This window comes from Lithobates pipiens, unplaced genomic scaffold (genome assembly GCF_037356315.1).
Source record: "Lithobates pipiens isolate NorthernLeopardFrog02 unplaced genomic scaffold, aLitPip1_a1.2 Scaffold_30, whole genome shotgun sequence".
Taxonomy (NCBI): domain Eukaryota; kingdom Metazoa; phylum Chordata; class Amphibia; order Anura; family Ranidae; genus Lithobates; species Lithobates pipiens.
The window spans coordinates 108,953,953-108,971,626 of record NW_027507791.1 but is presented as its reverse complement, the minus strand read 5'-3'; the positions used below and the strand labels follow the sequence as shown (position 1 = coordinate 108,971,626).

Sequence of the window (17,674 nt, the reverse complement as noted above, 5' to 3'; positions counted from 1 at the left end):
GCAAGTCGGAGTCGCAGACCTGCATGCTGAGTATATAGGAATAAGCCCTCTTCCAAAATGGAAGTTTTGTCTTGCCGACATAAAAGCAGCTGCATTTCAAAAGGTAAACAACCCCAAAGGTTTTACAATTGGCAAAATGACGTGCTATGAAGGGATGACCATTCGGTAAAACTGGATGTTTGCTAGTATCCATGAATTTACAGTATCCACATGTAAAGTGAATAGGGGAGCCTCCGGAAGCAGACGGGCGAGCTTAGGGTCCATTGTTAGAGTATGCCAATATTTGGCAACAATCTTGCGAATCTCAACGTGTTGATTACAGTACTTGGTGATAATTCTATTCACTTTTAGGAGGGCCACTTCTATTGCCTCCATATTGGTGAAGAGTGAATACAAAGGGGATAACTATGTTGAGCATTGCAAATATAGGGGCACGTGCATGTGTGGTATGTGTGGATACTGTAAATTCATGGATACTAGCAAACATCTAGTTTTACTGAATGGTGGTCATCCCTTCATAGCACGTCATTTTGCCAATTGTAAAACATTTGGGGTCGTTTACCTTTTGAAATGCAGCTGCTTTTATGTTGGCAAGATAAAACTTCCATTTTGGAAGAGGGCTTATCGCCATATACTCAGCATGCAGGTCTGCGACCCCGACTTACGTTTAGGTAGGAATACCACTTTAGTACATCAGGGGGTGTTCCCCAAGATCAAATTCCTGATCCTGGATCGTGTCCACCCCAGCGAAAGGGGCGGGATTGGAATAAGTCCCTCCTCCAGCTTGGGCTGTGGTGGATTTACACCTTGCGAGCCACCCACCCCCCTGGGTTGAATGATGTCATGTGTTTTAGACCCTTTTTTGAGGGGTTCAATTCAGGGGGAATGGAAAAATAACTTCATTTTGTCTTTATTATTATCCTTAACCATGATCATTTTCTGTTTGTTTTGGTTTTCATAGTGTTTCGTTCTGAATTAGGTTCTGAATCCTAAATTTTGCGGCTTGTTCCTGGATTAACATTTTATGTAACATTTTTCCAGTCTACTGTCATGATCATGTGATCTGTCTGTACGTGTAGGCAGACTAATTTACATGCAGGTATGATATACCCCAAATGTAGCCATTTGCACCTTTTTTTCTTTGTCTTTATGTAAGTAATCGGCAGCCTGCGATTTTTTTCACGTCCCATGTTCTGTACTCATGGGTACACTATTGATCCGCTATGGCGGTCTGTATAACCTTTGTAGGGGTTCATGATTTTGATAGTATCTCTATGCATTTGTGCCAGTTTTTACTGTTTACTTTTTCAGCTTTTTTAGTCTGTGCACCCAGTGCGGCCACTTGGCCCTTTTTCCTTGAACTTGGGGCCATGTATGGGGGATTGGGGCTGTGCCTATTTGCGTTGCCCCTTTTCCTCTGGTGTCCTGTTCTCGGGAACAGAAATGTTCTTTTTTTGCTGACAGGAATTTCCAGTCGCACTTGTGGGGCATTTGCACGCCGCGCGTATCGTCATTGTTTGTGTGCCAGCTGGATATCTCTGTGCGGGCCAGCTTGCGCATGCCGGCGTGTGCCGTGGGTGGGCGCTGTGCGCAGGTGCCCCAGGAGGCCCCTATATGGAATCTGTCTCTGCACAGCTGATCGCAATGATTGCTGTCTGGCTGTGCATTATCACCCTATTTAAGGCTATGTCAGTATGGGATGAGCAGGGTGAGGGGGAAGGGAGCGTTTCAGCTACCGAGAGTCTGCTCCATGGAGAATCTTTAATAAGTAAATATTTCAAAAAACATTTTTTTTTTCCTTCTTATGATCGCCCTTTTGCGCTTTCTATATCATTTCTCAGGACTTAATTTTCTGCCTTGAAAAACAGTCTTGTTGAGATCCTTAATCCATGGATCTTGGATCTCTCTCCCCCCGCTGCTGCTCACCTGTATGCTAATGAATTCTGAGATTTAGGTGAGTGTTTTGTCCATACTTATGATGGGGATCTCCCTGTCTATACTATTTTCCTGCTCATTTTTTTACTTTTTTATTTTTTACAGATTCCAAACTGTCTGGGACCTCAGTGCACATACTGACTTCCTGGTGGTCCGGATTCCGGGCCCCTGGTTGACAGGGGGACAGGCCTTAGGGGGATTTGCTTATATTTTGTGTACAGCCCCCCATTGCTGTGTTTTTTTCCCCAATTTTTTGTGATGTAATTGGCCGATGTGACCTGTGGACAATCCCATGCTGCTCGAATCCTATTTTAAAAAAATTTTGGATGCTGAGATACATTTTGCTAAGTGACTGGGATGTAAGTACAAATTATGATGTAATACTTTAACCACTTTCAGACCGGACCAATTTGCTGGTCAAAGACCAGACCACTTTTTGCTATTCGGCACTGCGTCGCTTTAACTGACAATTGCGCGGTCGTGCTAAGTGGCTCCCAAACAAAATTGACGTCCCTTTTTTCCCACAAATAGAGCTTTCTTTTGGTGGTATTTGATCACCCCTGCGGTTTTTATTTTTTGTGCTATAAACAAAAATAGAGCGACAATTTTGAAAAAAAAACGCATTATTTTTTACTTTTTGTTATAATAAATATCCCCCAAAATATATAAAAAAAAATTTTTCCCTCAGTTTAGGCCGATACGTATTCTTCTACATATTTTTGGTAAAAAAAAAAAATCGCAATAAGCGATGATTGGTTTGCGCAAAAGTTATAGCATTTACAAAATAGGGATAGGTTTATAGCATTTTTATTAATAATTTTTTATTATTTTTTTTTTTTACTAGTAATGGCGGCGATCAGCGATTTTTATTGTGACTGCGACATTGTGGGGGACCCATCGGACATTTTTGGGACCATTGTCATTTATACAGTAATCACTGCTATATAAATGCAGTGATTCCTGTGTAAATGACACTGGCAGTGAAGAGGTTAACCAGTGGGTGGCAGTATAGGGGTTAAGTGATCCTAGGGGTGTGTTACTAACTGTGGGGGGGTTGGGCTTTCATTTAGTGAACACTGATCTCTGCTCCAATCACATGGAGCAGAGATCAGCGTCACTAGTTGCTAGGCAGAATGGAGAAATGTTGTTTACAACGGCACTTCTCCATTCGGCCGCTCCGTGAGACGATCGCGGGGATGCACGCGGCGATCGAGTCCGCAGGTCCCGCGACCGGACTCACGGGGGTCCCGACCAGCGCGGGAGCGCGCCGCCGCCGGCGCGCTCCCGATGGCAGGGCGGGAAATTTAAAGGGACGTACATGTACGCCCATTTGCCTGCCCGTGCCATTCTGTCGACGTACATCGTCGTGCGCTGGTCGGCAAGTGGTTAATGACCACCAAATTATGGTTTATGTATATACAACACAATATTCTCCTCTTTGGTTAATGACTCTGTATTTGCATTTTATAGATAGTCCTTTCCTGCAACTAACCCCTGATGGAGAATCTGTTGCATCTCCGATACGTCGTTGGGTTCAGGCTGATGCACTTTGTCTAGGTCTATTTTTTGTGTTTATCACCATGCATCCGCATTTTTTGTATATAATGTATTTTTTATGTATTTTTCTACTATGTACAATAAATCAATTTTTCTTTGTATGATACATTTGTGTTTTGGTAGTGCCATTAAAATCCCACTCCTAGGGGGTTTTCGATTATTAATGTCATAACTTATACTGATCTTAGGATAATGCTCTAAAAGGTACCCATAGACAAAAGATGGTAGATTGCATTTTGCAGCAGTGAGCAAGGTTCTCATGTAAGAGGTCCTGACTCTTCTGCTCGGCCACTATCACAATGAGAGTTGCTCAGATAGGTTATAAATCTCCAACTGCTAATGCTACTCCTTGGCAGGCCAATGTCAGCCTCTAATGATTTTACCCTGAGGGTGCCTGAATCATTCATGAACTGCATTTCCAATTCTATGCACAGCTAAATCATAGAGCTACACAATTAAGAATCACAAGATTGCAAATCCCAGCAGTGACCATAACATGCTTAGATCTGACCTGCTACTGCTAAGTCACAAAACATCCTGTACAGGTCTGCCCCTAAAGATACAAAGTTGCACTTTTTAGCTGCTGTAGCCAAGATCAGTTTATTTCAAGTAAGTCAGACCAGACCTGAGAAAAAATAAAAAAAAATAAAAGGGGGAAAAAAAAAAAAAAGATAAGAGGGGAAAAGCAGCCGAAAAGGCAGTGGAATCTGTTCCAAATTAGCAAAGGTCTCCTTTCATTTTACTAGCAAGTAATTGGAAGCGGTAAAGAAAAGTGTAACTTATCGGATCTGGCGTGTTTATCTTTTCATGAGGACAGCCGGCCGCTGGCGGGTTCCCTCTGGAGCCCTGGGGGGGTAAATCACCTTCCCTTGATGTCCATTTGATCCAAAAAGAAAACAAAGGCGCCTGCAGAATGAGTGAGTGTAATTTGGGCGGCCCAGATGCTGTGTAATGCAAGGAAAGGCCTTGATTGGAAACGTACCTTTCTGTGGAGAGGACTTTGCTCTCTCGTTTCCATATGCCCTTGAAGTCGCTGCAGAATTCATACCACACCACGAAGAAGGAATTGGGGCCGATTTCCTTCTCGCTAGATTTTGGCTTAACTCCAAAGTATCCTATGGTTTCTTCAAAGCTGTAAGCGGGAAGAGAAGTTGTCAGCAAACAAGATCTCCTGGGCAGAGGATATGTTCCCCTCCACCTCATCCTCTTATCAATCTCCAAAAAAAATGAGCTATTAGTGACTCACTGTAGGACACATTAATGCAAAACCTCCACAACCTAACAGTCTCTGTATACCGGGGAACATGATCAGCATCACAGACGAGGTCATGGTTTAAAAAAAATAAAAATAAATCACAACTGTTCTTTAGGTAAATTATAAATATTTATATAACATTTCCACTATGATTAATGCCAATTGAAATAATATGGCAAGTTTTTTCAACCAATATCTGAATGGTTCCTAAAGAAATTGTTTCCATGTATAGAGCGAAATCCACTTAACTAAAATTATCAATAGCCTTCAATAACTTCTGTTACTAAACAATAATGCTTATATTCATACAGGCAACCAATAATATGCTAATATAAAAGAACAGAGAAGGAAGTACTTGGTAGGTCTTGAGATGTAAAGAACATCTCTTGAGAGGCGTAGCTGAGCACTAGCTCTTCATTGCATAGATTTAGGCAGCATTTGTGGATGCTATAGATACACCATCAGTCTGTCAGCATACATCTCTTTACCATTTTTGATTTTTTTTTATAAATAAATATATGAAGAAACTCTTAATATCAATGCTAGTTTTCTTAATACGCTTACAGGTGTGAAAATGTTTCCACTTATGAAGCCAGAATGACAAATGTTTTAGAGAAATGGACTCCGTACCTGTTTTTGGCTTTATTTAGATTACCATCTTCTATTTTAAGTTCTTCTTTGGCTAATAAAAAAAAACAAAAAACAAACAAAATTTAAAGCCCTGACATAGAAAAATTTCACAAAATGTGGTAAACATTCTTGAAATCCTCGCTTTAGCACAAAAACCAGATGCAATCTTCTCCATTTAAAAGTGCAGGCCGAGACTAGATTGGTTCATGGTTTAGCAATATGGCAAAGTCTTTACCCATGGTTTGTTCTCGAAGACAGACAAAAGTACCCACCCACCCTTCCCTATGCATATAGAACATAGAAGGGTTTCTTGGTCAAATTTTATTGGCGTTTGTTTATTCTTTGTAATGTCATTAAAATTTCAAACAAAGCCATTTTCGCCTTATAGGGAAACACTCTTTGGAAAAATTTTATTAAAGATTTTAAAGGATAGAGCATAACCTCAAAGATGTATAGAGCAATATATCTGAGTTCCAAAACAGTACCCATCCAGCATCTCATAAAAGCGTAACTGAAGGGTAAAACAATAAATTTACTGAAGTATATGGTAATAATATAGTAATAATATGTGAATAGGGGTCTCCCCTGCAACTGTGCAACCTCGAAAGCAGGTGCTGGAAGAGGATGGGTAGGTGTGTGACAAAACGAGGAGGGACCACGTATTACCTCAAGGCGGTTTTAAAGGCTGATTCCACTATGAATATACTGATGGAGTGGAAAGCCATCCTGGACCAGACTTGTGACCAGTCTTACTTGAATTTAGTACTTTTGAGGTCTTGTTCCCACTTAGAAAATCAAGTGTGGCTATGTGGACTTTTGGGACTGTTCAATTGTGAGAAAGAAAATTGAAATATGTCAGGGGGGACGGAAGAGGTGCACCGTTAGTTGGCCAATGTTAAATTTGTAAACAGCACAGTGGTGGCTGGTGCTCCATTTATTGGGGGATGGGGGGCTTGGAAACTCACCGTCCGCCCCCCCCCCCAGGTTGGTCAGAAACCCCATCCCAGTAACTCGCTTGGCTGCCTACCAGCCTCGGCTCCTTCCTGTGTCTCCTCCTCTGCAGCTTCACCCTGCGTCTCTTCCTCCTTGGCGGCCAATTCGGTCTCTTCTTCTCTCTGGGCTTAAGACCCACTTCCTGATTCTCCTTCTGGCCAATCTGGAAGACAATAGCGAATATTAATTCGCTATTGTCACACAAATGGGTGGGCTCAGGACGCAGTGCTTTGCACCCTGAGCCCACCCTTTTTTGAAGCCAATTAGAACCCAAGGCTGTAATCATGCATGTCAAAAAAACAAACGCATTGGAATCCAAGCGTCCAGCACACTGCATGTAGATTAGGGGCCGGGCACATGGATTAGGAGGGCAGCATCACTTATGGTCGGGCTGCCACTGAAAAAGCATAAAAGTTTGGTGGATATGGGCTGGTGCTGTCTGAAAGAGGGAGAGGTGGCACGTGTGGTGAAAAGAATTTACTACAGTACCTGGTAGAATCCCAAACTCTGAGCTAGTGGGTCATTATAGGGCTTAAAAGGTTTAGATATCGAGGGAAGCCATGGGAGTTAGCGGAGAGAGGCCGGAAAGGTTTCCAATTGGACCCATGGGGGGCGTGTTGCATGGCATAAAGTAAGGTCAGAGAAGCAATATGAACAGTCAAGAGGTATTTGATGAAGTTCAGGACTCCCAAACCTCCCCGATTCCTGTGAATGAACATAGTATGTTTAGAGACCCAAGTTTTTTTTGCCAGCCCAGACAATTCTTAGGCCCCTTTCATACTGATAATTTTTTCTGCGTTTTTACTCTGCAAGAAAAATGTTTCCCTTTAAATCCTATGGGACTTCTCACACCACTGCACTGTGAGTGCAGTGCATTTTGAAAAGTCCTGCATGTTGCATCTTTGATGCAGTGTTAAAAACCCCACCAAAAACGCAGTTTCCCATTGAAATGAATGGAAATGGTGGCAAAATGGCAGTAAAGTCCCAGTAATAACACACCGCAATTTGCGTTTTTTAGACACATGTCCATTTGAGCATAAGGGAATGGGGACTGGGAGAGTATAGAATAGAGAAGCTTTGGTAAAATTTTTATGGCGTCTTCCCCATCTACCAAAGGTGGAGGCGAGACCAAGATGAAAGTAAAACTTTTAAAGACTGGGATATACTGTAGTTGATTTCATAGAGTATGTGATATGACCTGGTGAGGCGAATTCCTAAAAAACTGAGTTAGGAGGTGGGCCAAGCAAAATTATATAATTTTTTTTTTTATCGGATGACCATGCCATTGGAGAGATAATGTGATGTGATGTAAGGCTGGGTCAAAGTTAAAAGTAGGTAATCGGCAAACAGACTGACCTTAAAAACTATTTGGAGCTGGCTGTGATTCCCTTGTTGTCTGGGCTGAATCAAAGAAGATGTGCCAGGGGCACCAGAACCAAATTAAAGAGTATGGGAGATAGGGGGCACCCATGGCATCTACCACTCTAAATTGTGAAAGAAGTAGATTGTCAGGAAAGATAGTGGATTGTAAGAGAGGGCCTGTGATACAGCGCTCTCAGCCAAGATACGAAGTAGTCTGGAAATACCCAATTGTCTAAGACATAATCAATGTACTGCCAGAAGAGAGAAACACCCAATGTAAATCCAACCCAAGGACCATATCGGGAATCCAATTATGATGCATTAAGTGGATCAAATGTATGACTTTGTGGCTGTTATCAGATACCTGCCTATTTGGGACAAAACCCACTTGGTCCTTATAGTGCAAGTCATGTAGGAATGTATTGATTCTAATGCCAAGGATTTTGATATCAACATAAAGTGATGGGTGTGTGGGGGACCAGAGGGTCTTTACCAGGTTTTTGAAGCATAACTATTTAAGCTGTTGATGGGTGTAGGATCAGGGCAAATTTGTAAGTGCTCAAATCAGTTGGTCCGCTGGTGTGCCAGAAAATTTAAAAAAATTCTTATAAAGCCGAGAAGCAATAAGGGCCAGCAGTTTTTTGCATTTTCAAGGATTTGATCGTCTTGACTTCTAGGGTGGTTATACCGACTTCCATCTTATCTGACATAGGTGTGTGTGTGTGTGTGTGTGTGTGTGTGTGTGTGTGTGTGTGTGTGTGTGTGTGTGTGTGTGTGTGTGTGTGTGTGTGTGTGCTTAATGTTTTGGGAATAGAGTGTCTGCCAGTTCCCTACGAAAGGGTTCCCAGAGCTTGTATACAGTGGACACACACAAATGCGTCTACAATGGTGGAGGGGTTAGCCATGATATTGTCTTATAGGGAAACAATTTTTAATGTGTGCTACATTTGTATGTTTAGGCAAACCTGTAGAGATATTTCTTGTATTTCTCTTCTACCATGAATATCAGGCCTCTTGCAGGCCTCCACATTTTCACAACTCCAAAAGCAATGGATCAAGTATGCATCTATATTAAGGTTACCAAATTTTCAAAATCAAATCTAAAGACCACTTATTGACAATGCCTACTTTACCCACACTCACTGAGGCCCTTTACACGTGCTACAGCATTAAAAATAGCGCCTGCATAGTGCCTTAAAGAGCCTCTCTCCTGTCTCTACATTGTGAAAGCCTGAGTGCTTTCACAGTGGGTGATGCACTTGTAGGATGGTAAAAAAAAAAAAAGTCCTGCATGCAGCATCTTTGAAGCGCCGGATACACTGCCCCTAAAGCACCCCTGCCCATTGAAATCAATGGGGCAGCGCCGCTACACCACTGCTGCAACGGTGCTTTTGACCATTTTCAGCCGCTAGGGGGGGTTAAAAGTGGCCCTCATGGCCGAACAGCACTGCTAAAATTATGCTAAAAATAGCGGCGCTTTACCGCCAATTTTGCTCTGCCCCTCCAGCGCTCATCAGAGCACTGGACTGGAGAGGGGGTGGGAATGGCTGGCCCACTGATAGGCTAAGCCAGATGCCAGTCAATAATTTGGGTGAATCCTGACATGATTATCGGGATCCCTGGAGAGCCAGTACATCTTTACTCCTGTGACCCAGATTCAGACTAAGTGCACTCCTGTGACTCAGAAGAAAAGTATGGACGAAAGAGCTTTGGCCATGCGTCTCTTTTAAAGTGTGGTAATGCACATCAACCATCCAAAGCTAAAATCGCCTTGAATTACTGGACTCTGCAAGTCACCATTGCCCCCTTGTACACTATATTGTGTAAACAGGACCATATTCTAATCTACAAGATTTGCAAGTTTTAGCAGAGAGAAGGAATGTATAGAAAAGATGCAAAAAAACTAAAACAAAATGAAGAAGCTTGTAAAAAAGGTTAAGTGCTAAATGGTTAGCACTTCTGCCTAGCAGCACTAGGGTTTTCAGTTTGGATCCCAACCACAAAACTACCTGCCTGGAGTTTACATGATCTGCCTGTATGGGTTTCCTCCGGTTACTACGGTTTCCTCCCACACACCAAAGACATGTGGGTAGATTAACTGGTTCCTGTCTAAATTTGTCGTAGTATGTGTATGTATGAATGTGAGTTAGGGACCTTAGACTGTAAACTCCTTAGGTTGGTAGGGACTGATGTGAATGTACAATATACATGTGTAAAGTGCTGTGTAAATTGACAGTGCTATAGAAGTAGCTATAAAAAATAAAAAGTAAAATTAGCAAAGTACAACAGCTCGCAACAATAGCAGCTCATCACTGGTGCTCCGTGTTTTCTTACTTAAAAGCATGCTCTTACACTGAGCTCTCTCTCCCATTCAAACCAAGACTACAGTTCAACTCTGGTGAAGATTGCACCGCTTGACAATTCCAGCTTCTCTTAGTGCCAGTGTGCTAGAACACAGAGCATCGTAGCACCCATCATACTGCTGCCACTATGCAAATTAGTGCTGCAGAAGAGCAGCCATTAATAAAACACTGGTCCCCATACAGTTTACCTAACAGGGATCTCTGTCACCAACCAACCCCACCCACGCCGGCTTTTATTTTTATTTCACGATGTTACCACACATCTTTGACCATCATTTCCATATCACCCCAATAGTATTTTACCCACCCCCATGGTGTTCCACTTCTTTAAAAGCCTCTATAATTTCCACTTCTGTGCCCATTCATTCTACCTCCTCGTCACTGTCTTTAGTTCAGTCAAGGACACTTGTTTTTATTTGCCAAACTCCTATAACCCCAATTCAAAACCTTGAGTATGATCCCTCTTCAGCTAAATGTTCTTTCTATATCTAACCAATCAATGGCCATCATATCAACACAGTTCATCCATTCCTTACCTTCTCCGCTTCATTTTGCATCTCATGAAATATCAGCGCGGGCTACTCTACTTGATCAATCCCACTGCACACAAACTACCACCTGCTCTTCCCACCATGTTGCTTGGGCAGCCTGAGGGAAACAGGGGGCATCATCCAATCTGAGAGCTCATCCATAAGATCAATGCTACCCGTCTTTTGCAGCAAGAAACATTACAGTGGAAACGCATGCAGGCCACAGAGGAAGTTTGTGTGTTAAGAAGGCAAGCATCTTTGATGTAATAATAGGATCATACTTACCTGTAAAATCCTTTTGAGTACATCACAGGATACAGAGTGAGGTTATTACACACTGGGTTATACTTAATCTGGTAGACCAAAGGTCTTTAAACAGGAAGTGATCCCCTCTATAACCCCTCGCATACAGGAAGTACTTCAGTTTTGTAGCAACCACTTAATCCTCAAAAAGAGGGGGGGACCTGTGTGTCCCGTGGTGTATTTAAAGAAAAGGATTTTACAGGTAAGGATGACTAAAACAATCCTATTTTCTTTACCATACATCATGGGACACAGAGTGAGGCTATTATTTGTGAGAAATTACAAAATGAGCTCCTGCGCTACTATGGAAAGATAAATAACGCCTGGATAGGTGCTGCACACACCGTATGAGTCAAACAAATCTCACAGATAGGTAAACAAATTATTATAAAAGTGGTGTTGCGCTCCTAACGTGAAAATGTCAATAATTAATGTGATGCAATAAATATAAAAGCGTCAATAATTCATTTGATAAATAATTAAATATATAAGTGAAAAAAATCTATTCACATATAAAGTGAATAGTGCTACCATTAAAGTGCTGCTGTGCTACTAAATAGCCACGATACTAAAGTGCTAATGTGCCATTAAAGAACTACAATAGTCACAGTGAACATAAAAAATAAATTATAGGACAGATGATCAAACATGAGAATATCAGCATAAAATAAACAATAAACAAGCGTGGCACATTAATAAAAAGAAGTCTGTGATTCACAATAGTGCATATAGCCCGATCTAGAATATCAGGTGCCACTGAAGTGAAAGTCTATATATGCAGTGAAACAAATCCTCCAAACGACAGTGAAGTATTACACATAAGTGACAGATAGTGTCCAACAGCACTAGTGATTCTCAGGTGTCCACCAAGTCCGTGAGTGTACCAGGCAATTACCTTACAGCTGTAAGGTTTACAGCACAAATCGTTAAATCCTCAAAGAGGGCTGGCTCCAATGTCTCACTTCTCCTGTCCCAACCAACTTCTTATTTCCAAATAAATAGCGAGGGTAACTTGAAAGATGCTCAAAAAACAAACGTGGAGCCTGCTATGGTGTAGTAGTTTGCATAATCCAAAATTTATTAAAAAGAAAATGCTACTCACATGGTTTACAATGAAACCGCACAATACACAAATACGAGCGGCCCGCCCATAGCTTATCCCAGTCTAAGTCACGTGACAGTGACGTAACGCGTAGGAAACCAGACTGACACCGGAAGCGACGTTCATACACGAGCGGGCCGCTTATATTTGTGTATTGTGCGGTTTCATGGTAAACAATGTGAGTAGTATTTTATATTTAATACATTTTGGACTTTCACTTCAGTCGCACCTGATATTTTAGATCGGGCTATATGCAATATTGTGAATCTCAGACTTCTTTTTATTAATGTGCCACACTTGTTTATTGTATGCCGATATTCTCATGTTTGATCATCTGTTCTATATTTTTTTTTTTATGATCACTGTGAATATTGTAGTTATTTAATAGCACATTAGCACTTTATATAGTATTGTGGCTATTTACTAGCACAGGTAATTGAATAAAGATGTGATGCGCTAATTACAAAACATTCAAATAGCCACAACAAAACTAAAATTGTGCAATTATAGAGCTATATAAAGTGCAACCGTGCATAGATCAATCAGAGAATATCCCTATACATATATGTCAATGAATTAAAAAATCATGCTGGTGATTAACTAGTGCAAAAAAACATAAATTTTAACGTAAAAAATAAGATATATGCACGTGTTCAACGTGTAAAAATTGAAACTGGAAATATATATGTACAGAGAAAAATAGATAAATATTAAATCCAAACAACAATAGTGATTTGTGTAAAATGTCCCATACACAATCAAATCAAAACGTGCAATTCGGTAAGCACACTCAATTAAACGTGCAATGTGCTGGGTAATAAGTCCATTCGTGGTGATCCGTGCAGGTGGTGTAAATGCTATATAATTACCTCACTGCTGTGGGTAACACAGCAAAATTAATAATGGACACAAATTTTAAACGTGCAATTCAGTAGACACACGGGATTAAACGTGCAACGTGCTGGGTGATAGATCCATCCGTGATGATCCGTGCAGATAGTGTTAATACTATGCAATTACCTCACTGCTGTGAGTAACACAGCAAAAGATAGTAATGGGCACCAAGGTGATTGCAGGGATGGCTGTATAAACAAATTTTCTTTGGGAGACTTCTTATGGCTTCCTCATGGATGGTAGGTAAACTCAGGGGAATGAATCAGAGAAAACCGCCATAGTGTAGTTGTTTTTTAAAATATAGCAATTTATTTAAATGATTTAAAACTACTCACAAGTGAAGCAGGAAAAATAGACACATGCGACAAACAGCAAACAAAACCGGATACGAACGTCACTTCCGGGTGTCCTACGCGTTACGTCGTCAAGACTTCAACTGGGATATTTTACCAGGGTGCAGGAAGTGATTTATAGGTGTACTGGGCGGACCTACGCCGCCCATTTGATTGACATACCATTGCACCGCTGTACACAGCACAGCGATGTTTGTGGGAGTCAACCAGTACACAAAAGACATGCTGAATGCCCTCCCTTCTGGGAGTGGATAACATCTATGGACAGCAGCGCAGACAAGGGGAACGCATAAAGCGAACGGATAAAGGAACGAGGGGGCGAAACTAATATTATCCTTATTCAGCATACTGAAGGATAACTGTATATAAAGTAGAAGCAGCTACACATAGCGCCGCACTGGAATTTAGAGCGTACTGAACTCTACTATATAGAGCACTAGAGCACGCCCGACGGCCATTTTGTTGGAGTTAGTTTCAAATTATGCAAGTGGCCATATTTCTGGTGGTCAAACAGCATCTGAGGAGACAGTTTCATGTCAGCAGTAGCTGAGAACGAAGTTTTAAGAGAGAGAAAAATGTGAGCCACAGTAAACAAAAAACTGCACATAAAAAACTATTATATCCTAATAGATCAAGGAGGATGATAACTGATGAATAGGAAAATATCAAAATTATAGAAATTATAAAAATATCCAGCTCGTATCTATAGGTAAAAATACAAAAAGGTGTGCATAAACAGCTATATTGGAAAAACAAATAGTAATATATTTAATAGTTTTTTCCAAAAGACTAATTTAAATAGAACATGTAGTTAACTGGGCAATAATGAATGTGCATAGAGATTTATATTTTTATGGAAACACTGAAATGACGTACATATTCCAGATGACATCAAAACATAGCAATTATTTTAAAATCACATAAATGCATATGTGTAATAGAAATATAAATATCTAAAAAGATAAAATGCATAAAAATCGCAAAAGAAATTCAACCATATAACTTAAAAACCTGTCTTAAAAATCGCATGAGGTTTAGTAAAATTATATAAATAAATCCCTTTTAAAGATATATAAATGGTAAAAAAGGGGAATATCAACACAGAGCCTAAAAGATCAATGGCGCACACACGGATAATATTAGGGGGCTAAAAATCGCTAATGAAACAGTTTAAATCGAATTCTATATTCAAACCCCTGGGGGCAAAGGTATCAAGGGTGTATATCCATTTGGACTCTATCTGACTCAAGGTCCTCACCTTGTGACCTCCCCTCCAATGTTTGACATAGGGGACAATGCCCCAAAATTTTAGATGCTTGGGGTCTCTGTTGTGATGACTAGCGAAATGTTTCGAAACATTATGTTTATCATACCCCTTCTGTATATTTTGTATGTGCTCTTTGAGTCTAGTTTTTAAAGGCCTTTTTGTGCGGCCTACGTATTGTAAGCCGCAACTACACTCTAAAACGTAAACAGCGCCTACTGTATTGCAGCAGATAAAATCTTTAACCTTATGTGTGTTGCCGGTACTTGTGGCTAGAAATTCGAAGACTTTATTTGGTTTACTCGCTCTCGTGCACGCCAAACACCTTTTGCAGGGGAAGAAACCTTTCCCTGCAAAGAACGTAAAATTATTCACGGGAGGATCAGGTATGTTTCTGACTAGCATGTCTCTGAGACTGGGGGCGCGTCTGTAGATGAACTTCGGTTTAGGGGGTAGGACTTCGTGTAAATCTTTGTCATTCAGGAGGATGTGCCAGTGTTTTTTGATTATTTTTTCTACATTTTTATATTGATTATTATAATCCAGAATTATTGCTCCTTCTACTCCTTTTTTATCTTTACGTTGTGTTTTCATATCTTTAAGGAGGTGATTACGATCCATCTTTTCCACTTCTGATATTTTTTCCTGAATTGTGCTCTTGCCATATCCTTTTTCTTGAAATCTCTGTCCCATGGACTCGGCTTGTTCGAGAAACACTTCTTTTTTGCTGCAATTTCTCCTTAAGCGCATAAATTGCCCTTTAGGGATATTAAAAAGCCAATTTTGATGGTGGCAGCTTGTTATTGGAAGATAACTATTTTTATCTACGCTTTTGAAGTGTGTCTTGGTTTCTATTCTCCCTTCCTTTTGTGAAATTAATAAATCGAGGAAGACAATTTCTTTCTCATCCGAGTTCCAGGTCAGCTTTATATTCAAATTGTTCTCATTCAATTTTTGTTGGAACGAATTCAGGCTGTCACTACTCCCTTTCCAAAGTATTAAAATGTCGTCGATATAGCGCCTGTATAGCGCTAGTTCTTCAGGTGGGTTTAAAAATACTGCGTGCTCTTCCCATCTAGCCATAAATAAACCGGCAACGCTCGGGGCAAATTTAGCCCCCATAGCAACACCTGTGGTTTGGTGATAAAACGTACGGTTAAACCAAAAATAATTGTTTTTTAGACAGAAGTCGAGGCATTTAACTAAATACTTTCTTTGAGAGCAAATAAGGTCAGAGTGATTTCTCAAACCCCACTTAGCGGCCTCGCATGCCTCATGGTGGGGAATTATGGTATAGAGCGAAGTCACATCTGCCGTAACCATAATGAAAGGTCCATCATGTGCAAGCTCCTCAAGAATCTGCAAGACGTGCTTGGTATCACGAAGATAAGCCTTTGTCTTCTGTACTATGGGCTGCAAAAAATTATCTATATAGGATCCCATCCTTGAGGTAAGGGAATCTATGCCGTTTACGATAGGCCTAGGTGGAGGGTTGATCTTGTCCTTGTGGATTTTGGGTAAATAATAAATGATTGGTGTTCTTGCTGATTCTGGCATAAGGTATTGAGCTTCTTTTTTGCTCAGAATTGCTTTTTTCAGGCCAAGATGCACTACAAGTTCAAGCTCCTTTCTTCCTCTGAAGATAGGGTTTTTCGGTAAAGTAGTGTAGGTCTTAGTATCGCTCAACAATTTTGCCATATTTTCATTATATTGCGTTTTGGACAGGACTACAATACCTCCACCTTTATCGGCTGGACGGATCACTATATCTTTCCGCTCGCTGAGACGTTTCATTCCACATCTCATATAGTTAGGTTCTGTGTATTTCTTAGTGTCAAGGTTTTTTAAATCTTCTGCGACAATTTTCTTAAAAACGTCAACAAATTTATTATTGCCGATTTGAGGGTTAAAAACAGATTTGTTCTTAAAAGTACTATGTTTAATATCATCAGGTAAAGGGGCGTGGATATTTCTAGGATTGTTTAAGAAGTATTTTTTCATATTTAGGCCCCTTATATACTTCTGAATATTTACATAGGTCTCAAATTTGTTCATGTTCTTTCTAGGTGCAAACTTAAGGCCTTTATCAAGTACTGCCAATTCTTCCGTTGTTAACGAAATACCACTCAGGTTGAATACTCCTTCTCCCTTTATTCTCTTTTTCGCTTGAGTTCTCGCTCCTGCTCTTCTACCTCTCTTCTTTTTGGACTTGATTCTCTGTCTCCCTGCATGTCCCTCGCCCTCGGAGGATGATGATCCGGGCCTCTCCCTAAAAAAGCCCTATTTTCATTTGGATCGGGATAGTAAGTTTGATAATACTGATCTTCTCTTTCATCCTCTCGATAGTCCCTCAATGGTGCGTAGTGATTGTAAGTGGGGACTGAATAGTGATCATAGGGACGATAGTAGGGTTGTGCTGGTCCCCAATCCTCTCTCTCCCTCCGATTATGGTCATAATACGGAGCAGGGTTCCTTGTTTGAGGAGGATAGTAGGGAGCTCGAGGCTGTTCATAGGGGGGATGATGCCATTGATCACCCTGATTCACCTTCTTGTTATAAGTTTTTTTCCAGTGCGGTTTTTTTCCACCCCTTTTTTGGCGTGTGAGAATTATACGGGGGCCTTCTCTCTGGGTATTGGGGTGTAGACTGTTTGGGGTGGTTCTGTCCCACATTGGATTTATTTCTTATTGGGGACTCAGTTTTATTTCTTGTTTGTCCACTTGTCGATGGTACCTTATAGGGCACTACAGTGGGATGGGTTGGAGGTATCAGAGTCTCCATTCTTACAGGTCTTTCAGGTGTTGAGTAAGCGGAGATTGGATCTACCCGTCCCAGCTGGCTCTGCCACCTGAAGACCTGGTCATTTTTAAAATCCCCCATATCTCTCGAATATTTTTTACTCTTCCTTGTTTGAACTTCTTTGTCTTTTTTATCAGGTCTTTATTAAGCTGAGTTGTCAATGTGAGAAATTCCGCAGAATCTTTATGTGTCTCCAGATCATTTTTTATTTGTTTAATGTTATCTTCAACCATCTTAATTTTTCTCTGTTTTCTTTTAATCAGGAATTGTAATAGCTCCAATCCTTTTTCATTAAAAAATTTGAACCATTCGTCTACTGACTCCTGGTCCATCA

The 17,674-nt window shown here is 40.7% G+C and overlaps 1 protein-coding gene across 4 annotated transcripts in view; it reads right to left on the bottom strand.

Annotated features, from left to right (window-relative positions):
* Nucleotides 1–17,674, bottom strand: part of FMN1 (formin 1) — a 549,096-nt gene that overhangs the window by 15,973 nt on the left and 515,449 nt on the right. For all 4 annotated transcript variants that reach the window (XM_077464743.1, XM_077464745.1, XM_077464744.1 and 1 more), the window contains 2 exons: nucleotides 5,378–5,429; nucleotides 4,475–4,624 (listed from right to left, as the gene is read on the bottom strand). In XM_077464743.1, the coding sequence (XP_077320869.1) occupies nucleotides 4,475–4,624; nucleotides 5,378–5,429 (202 nt within the window). The remainder of the gene's footprint in view (nucleotides 1–4,474; nucleotides 4,625–5,377; nucleotides 5,430–17,674) is intronic.